The sequence below is a fragment of the Dermochelys coriacea genome, chromosome 11 (assembly GCF_009764565.3).
Source record: "Dermochelys coriacea isolate rDerCor1 chromosome 11, rDerCor1.pri.v4, whole genome shotgun sequence".
Taxonomy (NCBI): Eukaryota; Metazoa; Chordata; order Testudines; family Dermochelyidae; genus Dermochelys; species Dermochelys coriacea.
The window spans coordinates 66,329,921-66,356,121 of record NC_050078.2 but is presented as its reverse complement, the minus strand read 5'-3'; the positions used below and the strand labels follow the sequence as shown (position 1 = coordinate 66,356,121).

At 40.9% G+C, this 26,201-nt stretch overlaps 2 protein-coding genes across 8 annotated transcripts in view; both read left to right on the top strand.

The window, feature by feature from the left end:
- ACADL (acyl-CoA dehydrogenase long chain) overlaps nt 1–10,680 on the top strand; it is a 38,612-nt gene extending 27,932 nt beyond the window's left edge. For both annotated transcript variants that reach the window (XM_038422787.2, XM_038422786.2), the window contains exons 8-11: nt 3,187–3,300; nt 6,010–6,137; nt 8,480–8,566; nt 10,470–10,680. In XM_038422787.2, coding sequence (XP_038278715.1) covers nt 3,187–3,300; nt 6,010–6,137; nt 8,480–8,566; nt 10,470–10,563 — 423 coding nt within the window. In that variant the 3' untranslated portion in view covers nt 10,564–10,680. The remainder of the gene's footprint in view (nt 1–3,186; nt 3,301–6,009; nt 6,138–8,479; nt 8,567–10,469) is intronic.
- Nucleotides 10,681–12,648: 1,968 nt separating this feature from the next.
- The window catches only part of KANSL1L (KAT8 regulatory NSL complex subunit 1 like), a 104,664-nt gene continuing 91,111 nt past the window's right edge, over nt 12,649–26,201 (top strand). For 2 of the 6 annotated variants that reach the window (XR_006278107.1, XM_043505690.1), the window contains exons 1-2: nt 21,900–22,135; nt 22,247–23,382. Coding sequence is in view for 2 of the 6 variants with exons in the window: in XM_043505690.1 (XP_043361625.1) it covers nt 22,277–23,382 (1,106 nt within the window). In the remaining 4 variants the exon portion in view is untranslated. Of the gene's footprint in view, nt 12,763–21,882; nt 22,136–22,246; nt 23,383–26,201 lie in introns of those variants that run through there. The other 4 variants (XR_006278109.1, XR_005295741.2, XR_006278108.1 and 1 more) reach the window with 4 other exon arrangements.

The following is a 26,201-nucleotide window of genomic DNA, read 5'->3' as shown; positions in this document are numbered from 1 at the left end:
GCCGCCTGCTTTGTCCACTGCTTGCAGGAAGAGTAGCTGGTGGGGGCTTGGAACCAGGGCGGACCGGCAGCCCCCTATCAGCTCCCCGCTCCCCTAAGTTTCCTGTGTGTCAGCCATCCAGCAGGCTATCAATTGACTGGCATTTCAGCTGTGCCTCCCTCCACGGCCATGTGCTGCTCCTGCCTTTTGCCTTGGAGCTGCTCCCCGAGCCTCCTGCTTGCTGTGTGGGGTGGGAAGGGAGGGAGGACACCCAGACACCTCCCCCTCCCCCCTGCTCCTGCACCCCACTTACTCCATCTCCATAGAGCAGGGGGGACACACTACGGGGCTCAGGATGGAGGGAGCTTACTTAAAGGTACGCTGGTGTCAGCGTACTTAAAGGGGAAATGCGCATCTCTCTCTCTCTCTCTCTCTCTCTCTCACTCTCACACACACACACACACACACACACACACACACACACACATATGGTGTGTGTCTCTGTCACCATTAAATTAGGCTTGAATAAACACTGGGAGTGGATGGGTCATTACATGAAGTAATGTAGTGAAGTGATGAAGTGAGCTGTAGCTCACGAAAGCTTATGCTCAAATAAATGTGTTAGTCTCTAAGGTGCCACAAGTCCTCCTTTTCTTTTTGCAAATACAGACTAACATGGCTGCTACTCTGATACATGAAGTAAAACTATTTCCCCATGCTTATTTTTCCCCCTACTGTTATTCCAACCTTCTTGTCAACTGTTGGAAATGGGCCATCCAGATTATCACTACAAAAGGTATTTCCCCCCCCCCGATAATAGCTCATCTTAATTGATCACTTTTGTTATAGTGGGTATGGCAACACCCATTTTTTTATGTTCTGTGTGTGTGTGTGTGTGTGTGTGTGTGTGTGTGTGTGTGTGTGTAAATATATATCTTCCATTGGATGCATGCAGTGGAAAATACAGTAGGAAGTTGGTTTTAGCCCATGAAAGCTTAAGCTCAAATTAATTTGTTAGTCTCTAAGGTGCCACAAGTACTCCTCGTTTTTTTTTTACCTTGAAGAGTGTGTGAGGCTACATTAACAACAACGAGTTAATCCTTGAGGGCTCAGCCAATTGCTAGTTCATAATTTATCAGTAAGGCATCCCCTGGGAAATATCCTACCTAACCAAGCTTCAAAATCATCATCGCTGTGTACAGTATTAAATTGTTTGTTTAAAACTTATACTGCCTGTGTGTGTGGGGGGGAAAAAAATTTCCCTGAAACCTAACACACCCCCCCCCCCCATTTACATTTAATTCTTATGGGGAAATTGGATTCGCTTAACTTGGTTTCACTTAAAGTCACATTTTTCAGGAACATAACTACAATGTTAAGTGAGGAGTTACTGTATCAAGTTTTCATACCTGATTTCAAGACCAGATCTCTCAGTCGATAGCACTGGTGTGAAGAACACAAGATTAGAACAGACTTTAAAAACTGAATGCTACGAACAACTGTGGTATCATAACACTTGTGCACTCAGCTTATTAGTTTTAAATATGCTCTTTTTGCCATCTATAAGCCTCTTCGTGCAGAGTTGACTTTTCTTTGTGTTAAAGGCTAATGCAAAATGCACACCTGCAACTCTTTTACCAGCGGGAATATGTGCTAGATAAACTGCTTTCTCAATCTATTTAATAAAAAACTGAAAAGTGGAAGCATTTTGTAGAGCTCAAAGTGGCTTGTCTTATTAGTAGAACTGAACACAGTTGATCAGTTAATGCAGGTTTGGAAGAGCAGAGAGGAAACTCAGATGCCAAAACCATGACTCTGCTTTTGTCATAAAGCATAAACTATGACTTGCATCATCTAATAAAAAATCATGTTTACTTAATTTTACCCTATATGTTAAATATGAGACCTACTGTTTCACTGTGCAAATTCCATACGTTATTTAGTTCTTTCAAAGAAAATATTTCAGTGATTTGAAAAAAAACACAGCAGCAGTGCTCATAAGCACCCCTACAATAGTGAACCAGATTATTTACATGGTTAAGCTAAAAACAGATCTGCAGGAAATGGATCTTAGTTTAAACCTTTTCATAGTTTGAGAATGGGGAGAAAATTATAAACTTTTAAATGTATTTAGACCAGTGGTTCTCAAACTTTTTTTCAACAGACCACTTGAAAATTGCTGAGGGTCTCAGCGGACCACTTAATGATCTTTCCAAATGTTGTTTGTACCATTAGCTAACTATTGTAAAGCGCTTCGGATAAAAGTGCTATATGAAAAAACCCTTAATAATTTACGGGTTTTTTTGTTCTACAAATAAAAGCACACAACTCGTATTTTAATATCAGTAGTCTTACCTTTCAAATGTGATGGATGCGCCCTCTCCCCCCTGCCATGGAAGCCCCCAAGGTGGGGCTGGGAAGGAGGGGGGTCTCCTCCGCCACAGAGCTGAGGCTGGGGGAAGGAGGGCCATCTCTCCCCGGCAGCCGCAGTCCTGGACCTGGGGAAAATCACCTCTTTCTCTGGCCGCCGCAGCCCTGCACATCCCAAATTCCTCTGCCCCCTTTTGTCACCCCACTTAACCTGTATTCCCCCAAAGGTCATCACCTCAACTTACATGTGCATCATCTTCAGGATCCAGGCACCTAATGAGTGGAGCTACGCCTGCGCGGCTCCATTAATTAGGGGGGTGGTTCTTCATTCTCTTGTGTGTGGCCACCCAGGTGTGCACCTTGGGGGGAACTATCCTTGGACCACCTGAATAGAGCTCACGGACCACAGTTTGAGACCCTCTGATTTAGACAGTGTCCTTCTAAAACTTGTTTACATTTCTGTTTTATTTGATCTGAAAGATTAAAACCAAATTACTGAAAGATCTGAGCTAAATTGTTTCCATTAAGTCAATGGGAGTATTACATATCACTTTTAGATTTCTTTTTTTCCCTGTAGTCCTGTTTATGAAACTTTGGAATGTCACTAAGAACTTCTAAAATTTGGGTCCCACCAAGACAATTGTGTCCATTTAGAGTGACAATATTTTCAATTATGCAATATGTCTAGTTAAAACTTAATGGAACAGAACAAAACTAACACTAACAGACATAACTAAACTTTTGTTTCCCAACCTATGTGTATCTGTTTGTGTAGAGAAATTTGAGATTAGTTGCATTGGATAAGAACTCTGATTCTTTATCACTTCTGTCTCCAAGGAAAGACTGTTGATTGCTGATATGGCACTTGCCAGCTGTGAATTCATGTTTGAAGAAACAAGGATCTATGTTAAACAAAGAAAAGCTTTTGGGAAAACAATTGCACATTTACAGGTGAGCTTAAACCAAGAAAGAGACAGAAATCCTTCTTTTTGTCTGTGTCTTTATCAGTATAGATACATGTAATATATGTAATTTTCATTTCAATAGAGGTGTTAGTTCAGTGGTTTTGCTTGCCTGTTTTCAGAGGTTCTAAAGTTGGATTAGAAGCAAGTACACCTCTAACCCAATATAACGCGACCCAATATAGCACAAATTCGGATATAATGCAGTAAAGAGGGGTGGTCTGGGGGGGCGGGGGCTGTGCACTCCGGCAGATCATCAGCAAGTTCAATATAACGCAGTTTCACCTATAACGCAGTAAGATTTTTTTGGGGGGGGGGGCTCCCGAGGACAGTGTTATATGGGGTAGAGGTGTACCTGGAATGACTCTCTGCTTTCTCTCTCATGTTCACTTTTAAATTAAACATGACTAAGTGCTCTTGAAATAACATTGCAGCTGCTGCTTTCAGATTTGAAGTAGGCATTGCATTGCTGACCTGGTTTATGAATATATAGTGATAAGTTTTGTTTATAAAATGGCATTTTACTGTCTAAGGCTCTGATCCTACGATGCATTGTCATGGATGGACCTCTGCATGTGAGCTGAATCCTATTGACTTGGGTGGACTTCCAGGCATGGGGGTCCACCTGTGCACAATGCATTGCAGGATCAGGGCCTACCTGAGATTGATACTAGGCAGGTTTTTCACAGAAGGAAACTTGGGTTTTTTTTTTTAATGCCTGTGAAGTGTTAAGCAAATCATTATTTTATAAAGTCTTTAGTTTTATGGCTAGTGTAAATGATTCCTCAGCTACGAGGCAACTAAATGCACAAGTGACTCCACATAAGAAGTTATATATTGTCCACAGTGCATATTATTCTTGCAGCCATTAGAGTTAGGTGTGAGTTTTGAGACTATGGCTCTATTTATTTCTTGTTCAGAATCATGAAAACAGGCTCCGCTTCTCAATATCTTTTCTAATCAGAGTAATTTTTGTTAACCATATTCTAGTAAATACAGACTCAGGGATTCTACCTGCAAATGTAGCAATTTACAGAAGATACTGTTTTTGTTTTTTTTTCTTAATACAGGAGTGATCTTAAGAGTTTCAGTATAAAAGCCTAGGTAGGGGGGTTATTCTGAAAATAATGTTAAATATTTTAAAAATGTTAAACATTTTAATGAGAAAGTTGGCCAAGTTCCAGTGTTTGTGATGCATAGAAAATGAATGAATTATACAGGTTGGAGACCAGTAGCCTTCTTGATAATTGAAATGTGCCCTTGAGATCTAACTAAAAACGTCAAGAATTCCCAGTTTTGAGTCCTGATCCTTTTCCTGTTATGTCAAAGGCAGATCTATCATTGATTTTTAGCAAGAGCAGAATTGGGCCCTTAGAAGTAAGACATCTTAAGTATCAATTCATAATTTCCAGGTGTGATTTAGCATTTCCAATGTCTATACTTAGCACTATGGAAATACCTCATTTAAAAACTAGTTTTAGTGCGGAGAGTTAGCTTTAAAGCAAGACAACCACTCTCCAATAAACTTTTTAAAATAAAGTATTTTTATCAAAACATTATACACTCTGTGCTTTTCTGTGTTTCCTTTCCTTTCATTGCTGATTGCTAAAATGTGTCTGTAATCAAAATCTGACGGCTTTCTAATTAGTCTGCTGTCTTGCCTATTTCATTTATTACAGGGTTTGAAATCAGTCTCTTTGTTTCTGTAGCTTGGATAAAGGAAATGATGAAGCCCACTGATATAGGAGTTTAAGAACTTGAGAAAAGACTTGTTGACTTGTCTTTTTCATTCCCCTGGCCAGTGTAAGGACTACTACCACATAGCTGAGTTTTTGCCCAGTCTAGCTTTATGTAATGCTTGCTACAAGTGGACATCTTCTTTTTCCACAGTATAGCAGATTTCAATGTTAGGAAACTTTCCCTGACAGCCAGTCTAAACTTCCTTTTGTTCAGTTGTATCCATTTATTCCTATTTGTATCTCTTTGCACCTCTCGTCTCCCTCTGTGGACTTGAATTTTAATTATTCTTTAATAAAAGATATTTGATAAATAAAAGTTTTTTGGATTGATATTATACCTTTAAAATAAATTTTGCATTGAAGAAAATAGTACTTTATGGAACTGCTAATAAACTAGGGAAATTCCTGTATGTGGTACGGTTGTACTTGCGTCAATCCCAGGATATTAGAGAGACAAGGTGGGTGAGGAAATTGGTCCAATAAAAGATATTACCTCAGCCATCTTGTCTCTCTAGGGAAATTACCAGCTGTTAAGAATAGAAACACATTTTTACCAGAAGAGGGAGCTCAAGTTGCTATAGACTCAAACTTTTGTTATCTATTTATTTTTAAATAAGAAAAACACATGACTTTGTGAGTTAAAGACCAGATTTAATAGCTTTTCTTTGATTCACAGGTTCCTTGACTCTGAGCAAATCCTATTGGATTAGATTGGCAGAAATGAGTCCGTTAAAAGAAATGGAAATGAAGCTGCTTTTAGTTTAGTTTAATAGAACTCTAGCTGCTGTATTGGTATGCCATCTTTCCTGTGTTGGTGTTTCCTCCATGCAGAACATTTGTTTTTTAAAGGGCATTTCCTTGCAATGACCTTATGGGCATCTTTTGCTTTCACTGGTTTTGTTTTAAAATATTTCCTGATTTTTAAATACAAAACATTTTCCCCTCTCAACAAAAATCAGACGGTGCAGCACAAGTTAGCAGAACTGAAAACACAGATTTGCGTGGGCCGGACGTTTGTGGACAGCTGTCTGCAGCTGCATGAGGAGAAACGTCTGGACTCCTCCACAGCTTCCATGGCAAAATACTGGTATGCATGTTAAAACAGTTTGAAAATGTTACTTGTATGAACTTTTCTGGTTTCTAACATTAGAACATTGAAGTAACCAACCCAAATTTTTAGCCCCAAAGGTAACATTGTATGTGATTAAATCATTGTCTGCATCTAACATCAGAATTTATTAGCCCAAACTACAGTGATGCATGTGGTATAAAGAGAGACACATACACGAATATTGGTATCGGTTAATCAAATAATTTCAAAATTAGTTACTTAGTGTTTTGGCTTTTAGGAGAAAGGTCTCTTGAGCAATGTGATCCAAATTCAATTTACTTAAATAGTTTCACTTGAGAATTATTTTATTGAGTTTTTGAAAAACATTTAATTATACAGCTGAAATACTTTAAAAACCAAAGGTGGATCTTACTGGGATTCCCTTGCATAATATTTATAAAATATGAAATAAAAGTTTTGGATATATTATTTGATAAATCCTGACATAGAGTACTTGACCTAGCCATTTTCTGAGAACTATCTGATTTTTAGGAAGAAATAATTAGCTACCTCTTTATTGCTATTGCTGAGATTGAGCTATTCTTCCTTTCATAGATCCATTTTTTAACTGGACAGAAAGAGCCCCAGGAACTTTTTTTGCAGTTATTTATTAACTTGTGTTTAACCAGACAAAGTTAGACAAGTAGAAACAGCTAAGGTAATACATTTGTCCCAGCGCCAGATTGTTAGCTGCAAAAGTGGGGAAAAAATGAAGACTAGAAAGTGGCAGAACATTTGCAGAAAATGTACAAGTTCTAATCCTTTTAAAAAAATAGGCAAAAAATGCCACAGGAATCCAGATAGAACATTTACATTAAAAGGAACAATTTTGATTGAGTGATTCTTGGCACGGATTACACCAAAATACCTGGTACAGAAGCAGAGGCGTTTAGCTTTGTGGAGGAGGATATAACTAATGCCAGCCTAAATACTTTCATCAATGGATTTTCCAAAGCAAGAAACTTGCAAAATCACCAAAATTCCTATACCCACAATATTTAGTGGCCTGTTCATATAGGTAATGGAATTTCTGTAACTTTTCCACAGAGCTTGAATAGGTTTAAAAATTGCTTGAACAGAGAAACTGCTTCTTTCTCTGGCACCAGGATACTGCACTTCATTTGACTATACAGTAGTTGATATCCTTACTTTCTTTCTTAAGATTTAACCAAAATTGACTCTCTTTTTTGGTTGGAGGTAGATGCTTTAGTTAAGCAAGAATAAATTTTTAGAAAGCATTATACATCTTTGCTGCTGATTTCTGTTGAGAGATCTGTAGGTTTTATTATGGTGTTAACCATTACAGTATTTAAATTTAATCTGAAAATCTATTTAGGATGGATAGTTTCATCAAGACATCATTTTAAGGTTAAATGTGGTGTAATATAATTAAAGAGAAAACTTCCCAGTGGAGCATGCTTGAGAAGAGAATTTCATGTACTCTTTTATATGAAAAGGAAATTGACTTGACTAATCATTTTTCATTTTTTTGCTATTGTTGAAGTTTACTTTTTTGAACAGTATTCTCTTCCATGACCTAGCTGTTATCTTTTAGCTTGATCCAAAATGCAGTCAAAATTCTGAGCGGTTTTATAAAATTTAGGTTTGAGTTTTTTAACTTTTTTTTTTTTTTTTTTTTTTTTTTTTTTTTTTTGAAAGACTGCAAGCATGCAGTCTTTCAAAAGAGAAAATGCAGGAAACAAGTTTATAAAGCCCATGCTGTCTAGGATAAAAATGTGTATCAAATTCTGGTAGGAAAGTCCACAAAAATTAACATTATAAAGACAGCTAAACGTAGGGGAGGGGAGAAAATACTTGGAGCATTTATTAGCTAGCATTTATGTTTAAAAAGTGCAATATAGCGATTCTTAGCATTTTTTTAAAAAATAAAAAGCATCACCAGATATTATTGGTGTACAGAGAGTATCCTAGTATGTTGCCAAACGAAAAAGGCTGTGAACAAGAAACATTATGAAGGATCTGACAGAGGAAGAACACCCATTGTTTTAAAAAAATAAATCTGTTCGAAGATTGGTATATACAACATGAATAAGCTAAAGGTAAACAAACTTGTCTGTATTTGAAAGCCCTCTTTTTTGTCAAAGTTCTATAAGAAAGGCCAAATTCTTGAATGTTAAAATTAAAACATTTGCCAGTTACTTCTTTCTGGTCCTCTTTTTAAAAAGACCAAACTTCATTACAGTTCATCATGGTCATTCCTAACATTCTGGATATGGCTATTATATGTATGTTTTACTTGCTTTATAGATTTAGTAGCATAATGCTTCAAAACCAAACTTCTGTTCTTGCTGTTTTAGGGCTTCTGATCTCCAAAACAGTGTGGCTACTCAGTGTGTACAACTTCATGGAGGATGGGGGTACATGTGGGAGTATCCAATTGCAAAGTAGGTGTAACATTTCAGTGCTGAATTATGAAAGATTAACAGCGAAGTAAAATGAGGCATTTTCTTCATATGTATTTGTAAACTGGGAGAAACTAATCACTACTAATACAAAGCAGTTTACCAATGCATGTAAAGGAAATGCCTTTGTGTAGTTGGTTTTACTATTTCCCCTGTACAATCAATTAGTTAGGCAGCTTTTCCTCTTGTTTGTGTCTTTCTCACAGCAAAAAGTGGAGAGAGTAATTTAAAAAAAAAAGTCTCCTAGCAAAACCCTCAAAAATGGCAGACTTTAGGGCAGATGAATTGTCAGAAATTACTTCTGTTTTTTTTAAACTGACCTGATTTCAAGTTGTTGTCCCTTTAATAACATTTTATCCTGTTAATGCTGCTTTAAGGTAACTTTTTTCTCTTTTTATTATTGTGCATGAGCCTGTTCACATTTTGAAATGATTGTTCCATCCTTTGTGAGTAAATAGCAACTCTAAAGTACATTGAGCTCCATTATAGTATCGGCATATCTAGCAACCCCAATGCAGGTTTGTAGGGCCCCTGTTGTTAATGTACTGGTAGTAACTATCTAAGTATGGATTTTTAAATGTTGCAGGGCTGTGGGAGTCTTGCGTTTTCCTGGATACTAAATTTTAAAATTACTTTCTGGGGAAAGTTTTGGTTGTGATGCTGTGTTTAGCCAGGCTGTTTTGGGAGGCACACCCTTCCCTACCCAGCCATACAGTTTCAGAACCCCGATGTATCCCTCAGGCCAAAAAGTTTGCCCACCCCTCTTTTACCCTATACTATACAGATTTCATGGGGGAGACTAGAGTTTCTTTAATTGGGGGTCCTAACTCAAAAGGGAGTTGCAGGGGGACCATGGTATTGCCACTCTTACTTCTGCGTTGACTTCAGAGCTGGTGGCCGGAGAGCAGCGGCTGTTGGCCGGGTGCCCAGCTCTGAAGGCAGTGCCCCACCAGCTTCAGTGCAGAAGCAAGGATGGTAATACCATACCACACCACCCTAACTTCACGCTCCTGCCTTCAGGGCTGGGTGGCTGGAGAGTGGTGGCTGCTGACTGAGAGCCCAGCTCTGAAGGCAGCAGTGCTTCTGGCCTGCAGCCACTGCTCTCCAGCTGCTCAGCTCTGAAGGCAGCGCTGCCGCCAGCAGCTGCACAGAAGTAAGGGTACCAGTACAGCAACCCCCCTACAATAACCTTGTGAAAATACACACACAACTCCTTTTTGAGTCAGGACTCCTACAATTACACTACCATGATATTTCAGATTTAAATAGCTGAAATCATGAAATTTACGATTTTTTTAAAAAAATCCCATGATAGTGAAATTGACCAAAATGGACTGTGAATTTGGTAAGGCCCTACATACAGGGTATCAGCAAGTGTATTTAATTGTAATTTTTTATTTATTGGTGAAAGTTTCTAGAATTTTACTTGTTGGATTTTGAACACCTCTATTGAGTAAAATTCTAATTTCCCTATTTCAACTTAAGAAACTCTGCCAAACTCATACATGCTTCTGAGTCAATTTTTTTTCCTTCACTTAAACTTAGACTATAATCACTTCACATGTTTTCTCTTCTCTACCAGAATAATGACGACAAACTGCAACATGAGAATTAAAGCACAAATTCCCTTATTTGGAATTTGATTGATCAAATGATCACAACCTGTGCAACCCAGGATAATATCTGAATTATGCTTTTTGTTTTCTCCTTAATAAAATATCCTGGAAAGAGGGATCTGAGTTTTCTCACTGCAGACAGATCACACTTGAAGTATGCTGGATCTTTAAAGAGATTTTCCCATTTACTAAGAATTTGTTATATGGTTATTTTCAAGAAGTGTCTCTTTTTTAACCACTCACTCTGTCACTACTTCTCACTTTTTCAGAGCTTTTGTGGATTCTCGTGTCCAGCCAATCTACGGTGGAACCAATGAAATAATGAAAGAGCTCATTGCTAGAGACATTGTGATTGACAAGTAGGCACATGGCTATACTGGAGACTGCTCCTGAATCCTATCACAATTAATACAGCATTAAATCAGGCACCAGAATGCAAGTAAAAGTAGTAGTGTGTTTTGTTGAAGAAAAGGAACTGTTGTTAACTGTTGTACTGTAGTTAAACTACAATAACAAAATGTGGTCTCTAATATTTAATGAATATTAATTTGTAATGCTCTCTTTCCTGGTGGAAAACACTAGGACTAATCAATCCTCCTGAATGATTCAAAAAAGTCTGAGGCAAGAGGATCGTATGTATTGGTAGTGAAAAGTATGGTCACTTTGGAATGTTACAATTAACTTGAAATCTTTGAAACATAATGTCATATTAAATCCAGTCCTAACTGTTCAGAATTAAACACAGATCGTCAAAGAAACCACTTTTTTCTTAGAAAGTAAACAACAATAAACCACAACTTTGGACCTACAGCGTTAAATGTAACTGTAGAACTTGGACCTATCACTGACTCACTGCTACCCCGTTTTTAATAATTTATCCGTCTGAGAATGTACTTGGTTTTTCTCCTATAATTATCTGGCTTTTTGCATTGCATTCATCTATGAGGATAACAAATGAGTGAGTGACTTTCACTTTTGAGCTTTATAATGAATTACAAAAATGTAATCTTTACAATGAAACTCAATGTGCCTTATTTCAATACGTACTTATTTTGTATAAATAAGCTTAATAAAAAAATTTAAAATGCAAAATATCAATTTTCTGAATTCTTTGAAAAATCAGAAGTCAAATACTATACAATAACTATTTTTGGAAGTGCCCTAGTAAAATCCGTATGTTGATACAGTTTTAAGAAAGGACACACATCCTCTCATTGTTGTTAATCTGTGTGAATACCTCTGTAAAAGGCGTATTGGCCAATTCTCAGTAAGTCTTCAGTCGTCAGTTGGAGATTTAGTATTTGAGTAGAGTGTGCTACTAATACAAACTTTTATAGCTTTTAAATATTTGCTTTGAATCAGCCTAATTACACAACTACAAAATTGTGGTTTTTGCTAAGCCACATGTAACTAGTGATTTGACTACTGTGCATTTACAAATCTGTACCTTTTAGAAATAAGCTGTGCTGACATTATGGTTTCTATAGTATGGCAGATAAGTTTATGGTTTAAAGGGACATTGCCACAAGTGGTAAGCTTACTGGCAGTTTCAGCAAGAGAAGCCACGAACTGAATGGAGACTGATCAACCCACTTACTTTAGAGGTGAACTTGTCATATTAGGATTGAAAAATGTTGGGGCAGTAAGAAAAGCTTATGGCTGCTTCCGTTGGTGTTAAAATTACTGTTTGGATGAACAGATTTCTGGCTCTAGGGCTGTCTGTCACAACCATTAAATCAATTCAATTCTACAAGTGCTAAATTCATTCAGAATTAAAGGTGATGGACCAAAAACTTGACCAAATGGCTACATGTGTACCTTATTATTTCCATCTTGTCACAGTGCGTATGTCCTTGCAATGCAGGTCTATTGAAAGTTGATAGGGCTGTATCAAGGCATACCTAGGTGAACTGGGAAACATTAGCAATTGCATTTGCACACACCCTACAATCCTGTGCACTTTTAGTGCACTGCTTCCAGGGAGGTGCTATGGCAGCCAGTGCACAGGATGCTGGGGTGCACGTGTGAGTCTCTGCTTCTCTTCCCCCCCCCCCCCCCCCCGTTTTATGGAGAAACGCAGCCAGAAGCTTCTTGCAGGTGCTGTTGGAGGAGGGTAGCAATGAAGGGGGGAAGAGATTCCAAGGGACCATGTAGCTACTGGGGGCAGGGGCTGGGGCCTATGTCCAGGCACTGCTACCGTGGGCTCCCTCCACGTGGGTGCACGCGCTGGGGTGATCCCTGGGCGGCGGCGGCGGGGGAGGGGGGGGCTGGTAGCTACCCGGGCTCAGGGGGGGCAGCGCGCCATGGAACCCTGGAGGCCCCCGCCCTGCCCAGACGTTCCCCCCGCCGCTTTCCCAGTTTTGCATAGCCCCACCCACCCCGCCGCAGATTGGCCAGTTCTGCCCCCCGGCCGAGACCCCGCCTCCGCCCGCCGCCTTTAGTTGGGAGCTGACTGTTAAACAGCGGCACAGACTGAGGAGCGCGTAGCTCGGGTGGGAGGCGGGCGGCGCCGCCGCCGCCGCCGCCGCTGTGGAGAAGCCGAAGAGCGGAGCCACCGCGCAGGCAAGTGTGCGTGTGGCTGCGGGGACCTGAGCCGGGCGCGGCGGCGGCGGCTCCCCAGCCGGCCTCCTTGGCCGCGGCTCCGAGAGGCGGTTGGTTCCCGCGACCGCGCGCCCCAGGACCAGGCTCAATGTTAAACGGCCAGAGGGGCGGGGCCGGGGCGGGGCCTAGTGGCAGGGGCGGGGCTTTGACGCTGTGGGGAAACGGCGGGGCCTGGGCCGTGGGGGAGCTGGAATGTGGGGCGTATTGTGGCTGCCTCTGGGCCCCGCCCCTCCCGCGAGCGCGGGGCGGGGCCAAGGGGGCCTCTCCGGGCGGGGGCTGTGCCTGTGGGGGGCCAATGGGAAGAGCTCGTGCGCGCTAGTGGGCGGGGCCGGGGGGCCCGCCTGCCCTCGCCTCTTTCCCCCGCTGGGAGTCGTGGCCCGGCCCCCGGGAGGGGCGTTGCGGCGGCGGGTTGCCTCCCGCAGGCTGGCCGGGCTCCGCTGGGGTTGCCCCTCCCTCCACACGGCGTGTAGGGAGCGGCAGGGGAGGGGGGGGCTCCGCCGGGTGGGGGCGGCCTGGCGCGGCTGCGTTGCAACGCGCGTAGGGAACGAGAAGGAAACACAGCGCGGGGGAAGGGGGGGGGGGTCTGGCTTTCTGCTCTGTACATCGGCGGCGAACACGCTCCTGCTGTTTGCCATTGTGTCCCCTGGGAAACCTACTGCAGCCTGCCGGTAAAGCCAGTGGGGAGGAATACAACCCCCCCCCCCCACTGCGGAGGAAATTAAAAAACCCTGCCTCTCACGTTGGCTGCTGGCTGGCGTTCTTCGCCCGAAAAAACCAGACGCCTGCAGATTGATTCAATTACGCCGTGTGTTTTAAATGTAGCTTCTTGAAACCAGTGGCATCCCCCGTTTTGGTCTGTAAAACTCGAAATATGTTTTGGATTCGGAGGTGGCGTAATACAGAGAGAGTGGAAAAAGAGAGTCACTTGTTCTTTGCAGGATACTTTACTACCAAGAAAAGTGTTTTTGAAGAGGCGAGCTGAATCCTTAAATGCCTTGAAGGGCTAAATTTGCTCTTTCCATGTCTTCCTCAGTGCCGGAATTTATAGATGAGATAAAAATAAAATTGTTTAACCTATCAAAATTCCTATTTTCCATTACAAAAATGCTAGTTAAAACATGAACTCTCTCAGATGTGGGATAGAGTTCGATACAATCGGATAAAAGAAAACTAATTTTAGACTATGCCCGGGGTGTAAATTAAAAGTAACACAGCTTAGGAAATACAGAGAGAAGGATGATGTACTCCATCCTTAAAAGGGATAGATACTATACTGAAAAATCACTCTTCTGTCTGAAAAATATTATCTAGTATAGCTACAGATAACACCTAAGGTTAATTGAAATAAAGTAGAATTTTTTTTCTTTTTAGTCTGTTTGCTTTGTGCATTTCTTATTACTTTGATTTATACAAGAAAAACAATGAAACTGCCTACATACAGAGCCAGTTTCTCCTTTAGTTTGTGTGGATCTTAGAAGAATGTAGTTTCCAGTGGGGTGTCTGTGCTATTCTATTTTCCTCTGTGATTTGTCCCCTCCCCCCATGAATATTGTTCTTTCCTTGGCTGTTTTGCTGCAGTTTCTGTCCAGGCCTTGAGTGAGGTATTAATACATAGCCCTTGTATAGGACTTTCCAGTCAAGGAACTCAAAGTGATCAACAAGTATTAATTGTTATATAGCATAATAGATGTGCATGATACTTCAAGTCTCCCAACAGTACAATGAAGAAGGTAGGCATTATTGCAGTGTATTGGTTTTCCAGTTGGGTAAATGGAAACACAAAGTTTCGGTCACCATTTTCAAAAGTAGCCTTTGATTTTTGGATACCCATTTTGAGCCTAATTATCAGATTCCATTGCCTTGATCTGGAGATGAGGATACTCAGTATGTCTCAAAATCAGGCCCAGACTACCACAAGTTATTTACCCAGAATCACAGATCATTTTTGATGGGGCAATCTAAAACGTTAGTGGGTGTGGCATGGTCTTGGGAGTGGGACTCAAGAATGCTTGCAGATGTCTTGTGTGACCTTGAGCAATTCATTTAATCTACCCTGTGGCTCAGTTCCTCATCTATAAAACAGGAATGATGCTTCTCTATCTCAAAGGGTGTTTTAAGGGTAAAATCCATTAGTGAGTGTGAAGCACTCAGCTATACTACAGTGAGGAACATACAGTTACCTATGTAGGTATGTAATTTGCCTATGTTCATGGGTGGAGTCAGAAACAGTCCCTTGGTCTAATCCTTAGATTCTGCCACTGATTAAAAGGTAACTATGTTTCATAATATTGACCAAAAAACTTCCATGAAACTTCTTGAACAATAAAGCTGGAAACTGTATAAGGTCCCTGAGAGAGCAAGAACATAAACATAGAACACTGATCTATTCACCCAGAAGGCTCGTTCATTCCATTGGTCTGCACTGGGAACTCCCATAAATGTTAATACAGTAGATCTCAAACTTTTTTTACTGGTGACCCCTTTCACACAGCAAGCCTGTGACTGCGACCCTCCCTAATAAATTAAACACACTTTTAAATATATTTAACACCATTATAAATGCTGGAGGCAAGCGGGGTTTGGGGTGGAGGTTGACAGCTCGTGATCCCCCCCATGTAATAACCTTGCGACTCCCTGAGGGGTCCCGACCCCCAGTTTGAGAAACCCTGTGTTAATAGAATTGCAAGTATAAAGTCTCAACATCTTAACAGGAGAATAAGCACTAAGTTGGTCTTGTTTAAAAAACATTTTATGGAACCTCTTCAGAGACTGACTGATTCAGAGGGATATTTGAAATAATCACATACAGTTTCTTTATGGAGCTTGTAATGTACTTAGAAGTAATACAAATATTTATATTAGAGACATATGTACAATATGTTGAGAGCCTGGCATGATCCATTTAATACAAAAACATCCCCTAATTTTAGCAGGTTTCAGAGTAGCAGCCGTGTTGGTCTGTATTCGCAAAAAAAAAAAAAGGAGTACTTGTGGCACCTTAGAGACTAACAAATTTATTTGAACATAAAATGCATCCGATGAAGTGAACTGTAGCTCACGAAAGTTTATGCTCAAATAAATTTGTTAGTCTCTAAGGTGCCACAAGTACTCCTTTTCTTTTTTCCTAATTTTAGCATGATAGATTCAAAAGCCAATTATATTAAATGTTCTGTTACAAATAAACAGATAAATAGGACACTAAATATTAGAACATCTGAACTAACTGATAGAGGGTGATACACTTTGAAATATTGGAATAGCGTATGCTCCTGGATTCAATATCATTGAGGAACAAGGGGAAAATATCTTCTCCATTCAGGCTTTTAATGAGTTATGGAATTATCATAAATGAATAGTAATGAGTTCCAGTTGAAGTATGTCCTTTTTGATGTTTTGTGTAATTAAAACAGTGTAGGTGGTCTGCTGTAAATTGACAGGTTTCAGAGTCGCAGCTGTTAGTCTGTATCCGCAAAAAGAAAAGGAGTACTTGTGGCACCTTAGTCTCTAAGGTGCCACAAGTACTCCTTTTCTTTTTGTTGTAAATTGAGTTCTCTTTGTGTTCAAAGAGAGACAACTAGGTGTACTTTTAAAGATGAGTAATCTATGATTTATAACTGCTGGAGAGCACATAATGCTTGAGTTCGCAGCTCCCTCTGTACAGTACTGACTGCATAGTAAGAGCAGTTGAAACACAGAGACTCCCCACATTGCCCTGTTTTCAGAGTTACTAATAGAACAAAATAGTAAAATATTTACATATTCATAGTAAGTAACCGTGCTGCTTCTGAACAATAAACAAAAGCTGCTGAGCAGGATTATACCTTTTTTTTTTTTTTTTTTTTTTTTTTTTTTTTTTAAGGTCAGTGTAGAGTCCAAAGTGGTTAAGTGTAGACTTCTCTTTGCCCTTTGTAACTTTAACCAGGACGCTGTTGGGGCCAGCATCTCTTCAGTTATGGTTTCTACAAACCCTTCTCCTGCAAGGAGTCCCAGTGATTAAGTGGCTAGTGTGGGGGGGGGCAAATGTTTTGGCCCAAGGGCCACATCTGGGTATGGAAATTGTATGGCGGGCCATGAGTACTCATGAAATTGGGGTTGGGGTCCAGGAGGGGGTGAGGGCTCTGGCTCTGGGTGTGGGCTCTGGGTTGGGGCCAGAAATGAGGAGTTCAGGGTGCGGGAGGGGGCTCCAGGTTGCGACATGGGGTTGGGATGAGTGTGGGGGACGTGAAGGCTCCAGCTGTGGGTGCAGGCTCTGGGCTGGGGATGAGGAGTTCGGAGGGCAGGAGGGGGATCAGGGCTGAGGCAGGGTTGGGGCATGCGAAGGGCTCAGGGGTGCAGGCTCCAGGTGGCGCTTACCTCAAGCAGCTCCCAGAAGCAGCGGCATGATCGTCCTATGCGGAGGCGCGGCTATGCGGCTCTGCATGCTGCCCCATCCGCAGATGCCTCCCCTCCAGCTCCCATTGGATGCGGTTCCTGGCCAATGGGAGCTGTGGGGGTGGTGCTTGGGGTAGGGGCAGCACACAGAGCCCCCTGGCTGCCCTTAAATATAGCAGCTGGAGGGGGGAGATGCCGCTGGTTCCAGGAGCCCCGGCACACATGCGCAGAGTGGCCCCCCCCACCCCACTCCCTGGCTGGAGCACGGGAAAGGGACAAGCCCCAGCCCCTGCTCCCCAGCAGGAGCTCAAGGGCCAGATTAAATCCTCTGGTGGGTCGGATGTGGCCTGCGGGCCGTAGTTTGCCCACCCCTGAGCTAGTACATGAATTGTGACTTTTCAGGAACAGGTCTTAGAGACACTATCAACTTGAATTCTAGTCATTTCAAACATTGTATTAAATGTGGTTTTGGATATTACACAAGGCCCTAGCTCCTGTAAACTTTTGTTTACACAGTCTAATTTTCCTATTTTTTTTTAAATGCCTTCTCATTTTTTAAAATGCTAACTCATGTAGAAGAAACGGTGTAAGTTTCTATACATTAAATCAGGGGTGGGCAAACTGTTTGGCCCAAGAGCCACATCAGCGTTGCAAAACTGTATGGAGGGCCGGGTAAGGAAGGCTGTGCCTCCCCAAACAGCCTGGCCCCCACCCTGTATCCGCCTCCTCCCACTTCCCGCCCCCTGACTGCTCCCCTCAGAACCCCTGACACAACCAACCCCCCCTGCTCCTTGTCCCCTGACCGCCCCCTCCCGGGACCCCTGCCCCTAACTGCCCCTGGGGACCCCACCCCCCATCCAACCCGTCCTGTTCTCCGTCCCCTGACCCCCGCCCCCAGAACCTCTGCCCCATCAAACCTCCACCTGCTTCCTGTCCCCTGACTGCCCCAACCCCTATGCACGCCCCCGCTCCTAACCACCCCCCTGGGACCTCACCCCCATCCAATTGCCCCCTGTCCCCTGACTGCCCCTGGGACCCCCTGCCCCTTATGCAACCCCCTCTCTCCCCCCGCTCCCTTACCATGCTGCTCAGACCAGCAGGAGCGGCCAGTCATGCCATCCCCGCTGCCTGGCAGGAGCAGCAGACCAGGGTGCTGACGGTGCAGCGTGCTGAGGCTGCGGGGGAGGGGGAACAGCAGGGGAAGGGGCAGGCTCTAACCTCCCTGGCCAGGAGCTCAGGGGCTGGGCAGGACGGTGCCGCGGGCTGGATGTGGCCCACAGGCCGTAGTTTGCCCACCTCTGCATTAAAAACTGCTGATTCAAAAAATAATTAAACTGGAAACAATATTTTTCCTTTAATCTCTGTTATAATAACTTGAAGTGTTACTTGTAAATAAGGTAGGTACAAAAGAGAAGAAAGGTTGACAAGTTGATAGCGTCCCCTTAAGCAGTCTAGTTGGAGGCTAAAAATTTAGAATTTGATTTCAAAATGTGGGAAGAAGGGTAGGAGTGCACAGATGGGGTTTACAGGACTCTATTATGATTAGAAATGTTTTTTCATTTTAAAAAAATCAGTAAAACATTTCTATTTAAAGGTTTTCCTGAAATTAAAGCTAAAGCCTCAGCACTATGTAAGTTCATGAGAATCAAAAAGTGAAAGTAGCTATAAACAAAAGTGAAACTGATCAGTCTATTTATGTCGCTTCTTCTGAGAGAAATACCCAAAGTAAACCAGTATTTTCCACATGTAAAAGTAAATGGATTTTAAAAGTTCTTTATTTTTAATAATCCAAGATGGTAGTAGTAACCAACATGACATTTTGCTGAAGTTTTGAATGCATCCCTTTAAACACATTTGAAAATAGAAAGCTAAGGGAGTCTCAAAGAGGGAGGTCAGGAATGGATTAGGAAAGTATAGGAATAAGGAAAAGATGCGGAAAGAAAATGAGAAAATAAGACAAAAGTGAGAGAGGAGTAGAAGATAAGTAGGGTTTGGTGGGGTGGGGAGGAATTGAACAACAGTGACTGTTAGGGGGATTGGAGAATATTAGTGATCATTTAATTAGTTTTTAAAAACGTTGTTTTGTGTGTGTTTATAGTAGGTGTGACGGTGTCACTCATATGGAGCACTTACACTATGTACAAAACTGAAATTCCTGGCTACATCTTACTGTGTAATTAAGGCTCTAGTGAGGATAAACATAGAGTCACTTTAAACACTGGTTGCTCTACTGTGCATATACGGTACTTTTTGTTTCTTTAAACAAAAATTTTCTCCCACTCCTTTCTTTTCACATTTTTAAAATCAGATTCTCAGTGTCAAAAATCAACATTTAAATGAAAGCTGAACTTCAAATAATTAAAAATAACTTATTTGCTAGTCAAGTAGAATTTTTATTGCTCTAGTTTGGAAACCTAAAGTATTAGACAATGGAAAAATATCTTCAGAAAGTATTACCTTTGACAAGAAAGCTCCTTCCAGTGTAAGATTTCAGCCTTTTCATAAACATCATATTACACTACTTGCTTCTTTGTGGAAGCAAAGGGCTTGGTCATAGCAGTTTGCTTCCAATGAGGGTGGAGTGAAATTATTTTTACTACTTGATGCCAGAATGCAACAAAATACCCCAAACTTGTCAAAAGGAAAAATGGGCAGTTTTTGTGGAGCTCAAGACAGTTTGAATGAAGAATGTTTAGTCTTGTGGATGATGCTTTGTTTCAGCCTTATATCACTGACAAGGCTGTCTTTGTTTTCAGTGCATGTTATGGAGAGATACCAAATTCTCCATAGTTAAGGTTGGAAGTATACTGGTTTATAATTCTGACTCCACCAAACAAAACAACCTGAGTATTTTCTGCTGTGTCAGACAATCATATTGTACGTTTTGTAACATGTGGCAGGGTTATTGGACAAGGTGTTGATCAGCTTTGACCGTTTGAAAAAATCGGGAGTTTTCTCCTTTGAAAAAGATATTCTACCATTTTTAACCACATTGTAACTCAAGCAGCTTGCTTCAGGAACTCCAAATCTGGTTTTTTGCATTGTCCTCCATCAGGAGTATTGCCTTCCATTACTTTGGTCAAGCTTGATTGATTAGTTTGTGTTTTCAGTGTTGGGGAAAAAACCTATGAAAAATTTGGAATTGTATTTGTTGGAATTTAGGGAGTTTGCAGCTCAGCTGGAAGGATGTGTTGTTTAAAGGGACATGATCAGTTTCAAACATCACATTTCTGTGTGAAAATTTTGTACTATATTGTTCCAAATAGCACCTTAGAGTATATAGATGTATATGAAATTTGTCTTTGTTTTCAGTTTTACTTTGTGCGTTTGATTGCTCTTTGTGTGTAGTCAGGTTTCCCTGCTGATAATATGGGTATTTCACAGCCGCGGAGGAAGATATTTTATTTAGAAAAGAAGATGTAATTATAAAACTGCACAAATCGGCAGGTTGGATTCAGGGGCAGGTGTAGTAGCTGAAACTGCTTTAAACTTGCTGTGTAAGACAGAGTAGATTTCAAGTTGACCATATCCTTTTAAGAAATCCTCTGCTGAGAGCTCAAAGAAGGTCTAATGCGGGAACTCCCTTTGGGGCTTTAGTAAGCTTGTAAAATCTGTAGGAAGCCTGACTTCTGCCCCGCTTTAATTTTTAGCACCTCCAGCTACATCTTTTCCACTTACCACAGTTTATTTCATATGTCTGTCAGGGAAAAGGGAAAAAAACTAATCTCCCAAACCCCCAAATTAAAGGATATGTCTGACAAAAGCTTTGTTACGATGGACTTAATGTTGTAAAGACTAATTACTTTTAAGCATTTTAATGTGTTAGCTATAAAAGAAGATTGTTGAGAAATCACATTTCAGCCCTTCATTTAAAAGGTTGACAAGTCTGGAGATTCAGCCTGGATTCTAATTCAGTGCACCTCCCAGGCAGCCCCTTATTTTTATTTTTTAAAAACTTTCACAGCAAAGTTTATTACATTATTTTCATTAGAAGTATTATAAAATAGAATATTCTGCCCAGCAGAAAAATAATGCCAGGGTTTAAAAACCCTGCATTTGTGCAAACAGTTTATGTAAACATAAGAAGTCAAGTGTTCAGGTTCCATCACAAAATACAGTAAATTGCTACAAAAATAAATGTGGTCATTCCCAAATAGATTATAACAGGCATTCCGTTGAGCCCCAGCCAGGATTTATAGCTGCCCTCCTTAGGGGAGGGCAGTGATTGTACTGGACTAACAATAGCTGTAGACAACAGAATATCTCATTCTCCAAAGCTAAAGCTGTATTTTAATATTTATGTATTTATTCCTATGTTGGTAGCACTAAGGGCCCCCTGAACAGGGTCTCAATATATGAGGCCGTGTACAACCTCACAGAATTTACAATCTAAGTATAAGAAAAAAGACAACAGGTGGAGACAACAAATGGATGGGAGGGAGCACAAAGGAATGGTGAGATGATTATGTGCCCCTTCAGACTTTAAATTATGTGACAAGACCCAAGATTTCAGGAGAAATGAGCTAGGCAATGGCTGTGAAGGCCAATGAAACTGAAGACAGTAGAGGGAGGCTAGTGGAGAAGGCACCCCTCCAATGGAACTCCTAAAATAAGGGAATAAACAAGGAGCACTGACTTATAGTCACCTTGTCAACAAACCTATTGTTTCCTATGGGTTTTTTTTTTTTTAACCTCCCTGCCACAGTCTTGTCTCAGCTTGCCCAAGACCTCAAGCTGACCATAGATTCTCTCCTACTAATCTGCACAACAGAGAAGCCCTGCTCCTGTGAACCTAAGGAGCTGGCCAGTTGGCAAGGTGCCTGCAGTGAAGAACTTCTACTGGAAGGGGAAGCCTTTTATTGCATTAGAAACAAGCCCTGCCAGATACTGAAAAACTGATCTTGTTTGGCTTTTGAGAGAATCCAGTCAGGCTCTGTTGATCAGATGAATTTGCATTAGTTGGGTAGGTTTAAAATGATTTTAAAAGAATTTAAAAAAAATTACATGGAATGGTCTTTTATTTGTATATTGTAATTAAAAATTAGACAATTTATATATCCCCTGTTGTTTTCAGGTTTGCTGTAAACTATCTACAATAGCTATAATGACACCAGCCCTCAGAGAGGCAGCAACAAAAGGTCATGGTATCTACTTGTCACCTTCTTTGTCCTCTAGAGCTATGGAGTCTGATACAACTTTGTGCATGGAAAATTCCAGAGCAGTCGAAGAGACGATAAAGGAGGATTCCATCACACAGATTACTTGCTCAGTCCTGGGGTTTCCCACTACTGAGCCCAACCTCAGTAATGATATCTTCAATGTCAAACACTTTGGTTCTCCTCAGTCTTCCAGACATTATCAATCTGTCTTATTAATGAGCACAAATTCTCCATTAAACATAAAAAACAAAAACAGTAAGCAAAGGAATTCAGAAGAGCACGACTGCTCCCAGATGAAAAATCTACTACATAATGGTGCTACCACACAGGTCAGTCAGATTAATAATTCAGAACCTGAAGAGCAGGTCAGAGGGGAAACTTTATCAGAGACCATGATCCAGAGTTTGGCAGAAATGCAGAGACTGTTGGATTCAAATGTAACTGAATCCAATAATGTGGAAGAAATGCAGCTTCCAAACTGTAAATGGTATCGGAAGAATGGCTTTTCGGATAAGGGTCTACTACTACATGCTGAGACCAAAAAAGGGAATTCATTGCATCAAGCTGTGCATGAGCCTTTGAAAGCAATTGTGAGCTGCACCCCCACTAGTAAAGAAGAGGAATTGAATGCTCATTTACTTCAGTGTGTCAGTAAGCAACAAGTTGTGCTCAGTCGAGCCAAAAGAGCTCAGAAACGTTTACAGATACTTCTGGCAAAGCATGTTGTCAAACACTGTGATCACCAGCTGAAATGCTTTGTGAAACATCAGCTCCAAAGAATGAAAGTTTTTCATGAGCCAACCAGATTTTTGGACAGTAGCTCCCTTGGATGCACAGAAATTAGGGCAGAAAGCAGTATAACTAACTTGGAAAAAAATTCAAATAAAGACGCACAGAATGGATTCGGCATTGAACCTGGTGAAATCTGGGGTTTTGCACACTCTGCTACAGGGCTGCTGACTCATGTGGAGAAAGATCTGGACTCTGATGCCACTTGCAGTAGCTCAGATGACGATTGTGATGAACAGACTGTCAGAAAAACTGTGGAAGCGTAAGTGTTAAACTATTGCTAGACTTTTTATGTATTTATTTAACAGCTGTTACAAATCCAGAAATTGAAGGGCCTGGACCTGCAAGCTCTTTCACATGTGAGTAGCCTTACTTAGCAATTAGTCTTACTGAAGTCAATTGGACTGTTCATGTGAACAAGGCTTGACAGGATCCAGCCCTCAATTTGCCGTTCTATAAGTTGAATAGTAAGGGAACAATTATTTTATTAGGTTGTAGCATGCAGAGAGCAACACTTTGCATTGCTGTGATATCTATTTATATGATAGGCACAGCATTGACAAGAGTGGTAATTAAGGACTGCATCAGAGTAACTTTCATGAATTCAGTACTGTAAATGAGAACAAATTTTGGCATATGTTTTGTAAAATCTAGATATTTAATTTTACTGTTTTGAATTAATCAGTGTTGAGTAGAGTGGATTTTTCAAGCCTTTACTCATACTTATCAGTGTGAGTGAGAAATTCTCTGGTCTGGTGGAGAGTCAAGACATCCACTTTCTGGAGAATGTTAAGTTTGGGGGAAAAAAAATCTTGTTTTTATGATTTCATCAATTCAGTCAGAAGATATCTTTGTAAAGTTGTCTTTCTGAGCCTCTGTACAGATAGCAGTAGTGCTTCTTTTCTTACTGATACCTTTCCCCTGGGGGGGAAGGAGGCAGAGTTTAATTAACAACACTGATAACTTTCACTACAGTTAGCTGACATGAATCAATTTCATGCCACTCTGCCTTTGGAAATCTGTGAATAGACAGGTTTCAGAGTAGCAGCCGTGTTAGTCTGTATTCGCAAAAAGAAAAGGAGCACTTGTGGCACCTTAGAGACTAACACATTTATTAGAGCATAAGCTTTCGTGAGCTACAGCTCACTTCATCGGATGCATCCGATGAAGTGATCTGTAGCTCACGAAAGCTTATGCTCTAATAAATTTGTTAGTCTCTAAGGTGCCACAAGTGCTCCTTTTCTTTTTGTGAATAGACAGGTGCCACAAGTACTCCTTTTCTTTTTGTGAATAGACAGAGGCAGGTATTAAAACTATTCTCGGGGAGGAGAAATAGAGGCTGGGTTTAAGATAGCATAGACATTTTGCCACCTTGCAGCATCCAGGGTTATGTCTACATAACAGCTGGAAGTGTGATTCCCAGCACGGGTAGACATGCATGCATTAATTTTGCTCCAACTAGCACCTAAAAGTATCCGTGTTGCTCTCCGTGCTGCTACAACCATGCTATTTGTAGGCACTAGCATGGTCTAGGGATAGCAACTAGGAATCCCATCACCCTCCCCATTCCAGCACCCGAGATTTGGACTGGGCTTTTCATAGGGCGTTGTCCTCGGATTTGGTGGTGGGGTCTCCAGTCCTTTGTAATGGTCTCTGATTAGGAAATTGGTTTACTGATTAGTAAGTGCCCGGTAACTCTTTTTCTAAGTCCTAAAGTTAAAGTTAATGTATATTAAAATATTTGTCTCTTGTTCTGACCTTTGAAAACCACAACATTCAGTAAAAACCAGGAAAGTTTCATCTTAAATTGGACTGGATTTCAGCACCTGTTGAAAAGGGCTCTCTGTCCTTTATTATATATTTATTAGCTCCAGTTATGAAAGCCTTAAAAATAGTACAGTAGTTACAGAATAGTGTTTAATATGATATCATGTTACTGTTGCCTTCTGTGAAACTATTTGAGTCTGGAAAGGTGATGGGAGAGAAAAATATATAAAGTATATTTGAATTTGCTTCTGTCTGTTGTGAAAATGGTAAGTGCTGTATTAAATACCAAACCAAAATGTAATGAATTGCCAACTAACTTTTCTGTTTGAACACTCTGATCTTTAATATGATTACATTTTATGCTCTCTTTGAATTTGTTTTAAATGGAAAAATAACATCATCAACTCCTCCCAGTGGAGAAGAATCAACATGCATGTTCTTAGCTGATCTTTTTGAACTTCTGAATAATGGTGCTGCTTTGAGATTCTTATTTCATGATTATTTCACGTGAATTGAATAGAGAAAACTGATGGCAAATTTACTCTCTGATTTCGAAGGGAATAATCTAGGATTTGGAGTGAGATTCTGCTTGGGGTTTTTTTGTTGTTGTTTTTTACTTGCAAAGACTGGGCCAGCTCCTAATCCTGGCAGTCCTTCATCTTCCTTATTTCCTCTTTTCTGTCTTCGGTTTGTTCTGCATTCACAGCTATCTGTCGGGCTTGTTTTCACTGCGGTGTTGGCTCCGATTAACTCCTCTTGAGTTAGTTTAGCTCCAGTAAGAGCAGCACCCACTGCAAAATAACACTGAAGCAGCACAGAGTGATTGTATTAGCAGCATAGAGTAGTTTAGCCTCACTTCATTACTAGCTCCAGCATCAGCAGCACTCAAGATTCAACCCACACCCGATGAGCCAGCTAGAGTTTAATAATAATGATGTCTTTCTCTTTTATGTAGCACTTTTCTTCAGTAGATCTGAAAACACTTCAGAATCTCTAATGTATTTATCCTCACAACTTCCCAGTGAAGTAGGCAAGTGCTATAATCCACATTTTAGAGGTGGGGGAATTGAGGGGCAGGGAGTCTAAATGATTTGCACTGGGTCACACGGGAAGTCCGTGGCAAAGCAAGGAATTGAATACTCCTGGGGAAATTCTGCACCAAAATAATTAAAAATTATTCACACCATATTTTAAAATTCTGCATATTTTTTTTTGGTCAAAATAACACAGTATAATCACACAATTTCAATTATTTTGATAATTTATTTCAAAATACCTGTCAGCAAGTATGTCTGTAACAATACAGACAATAAA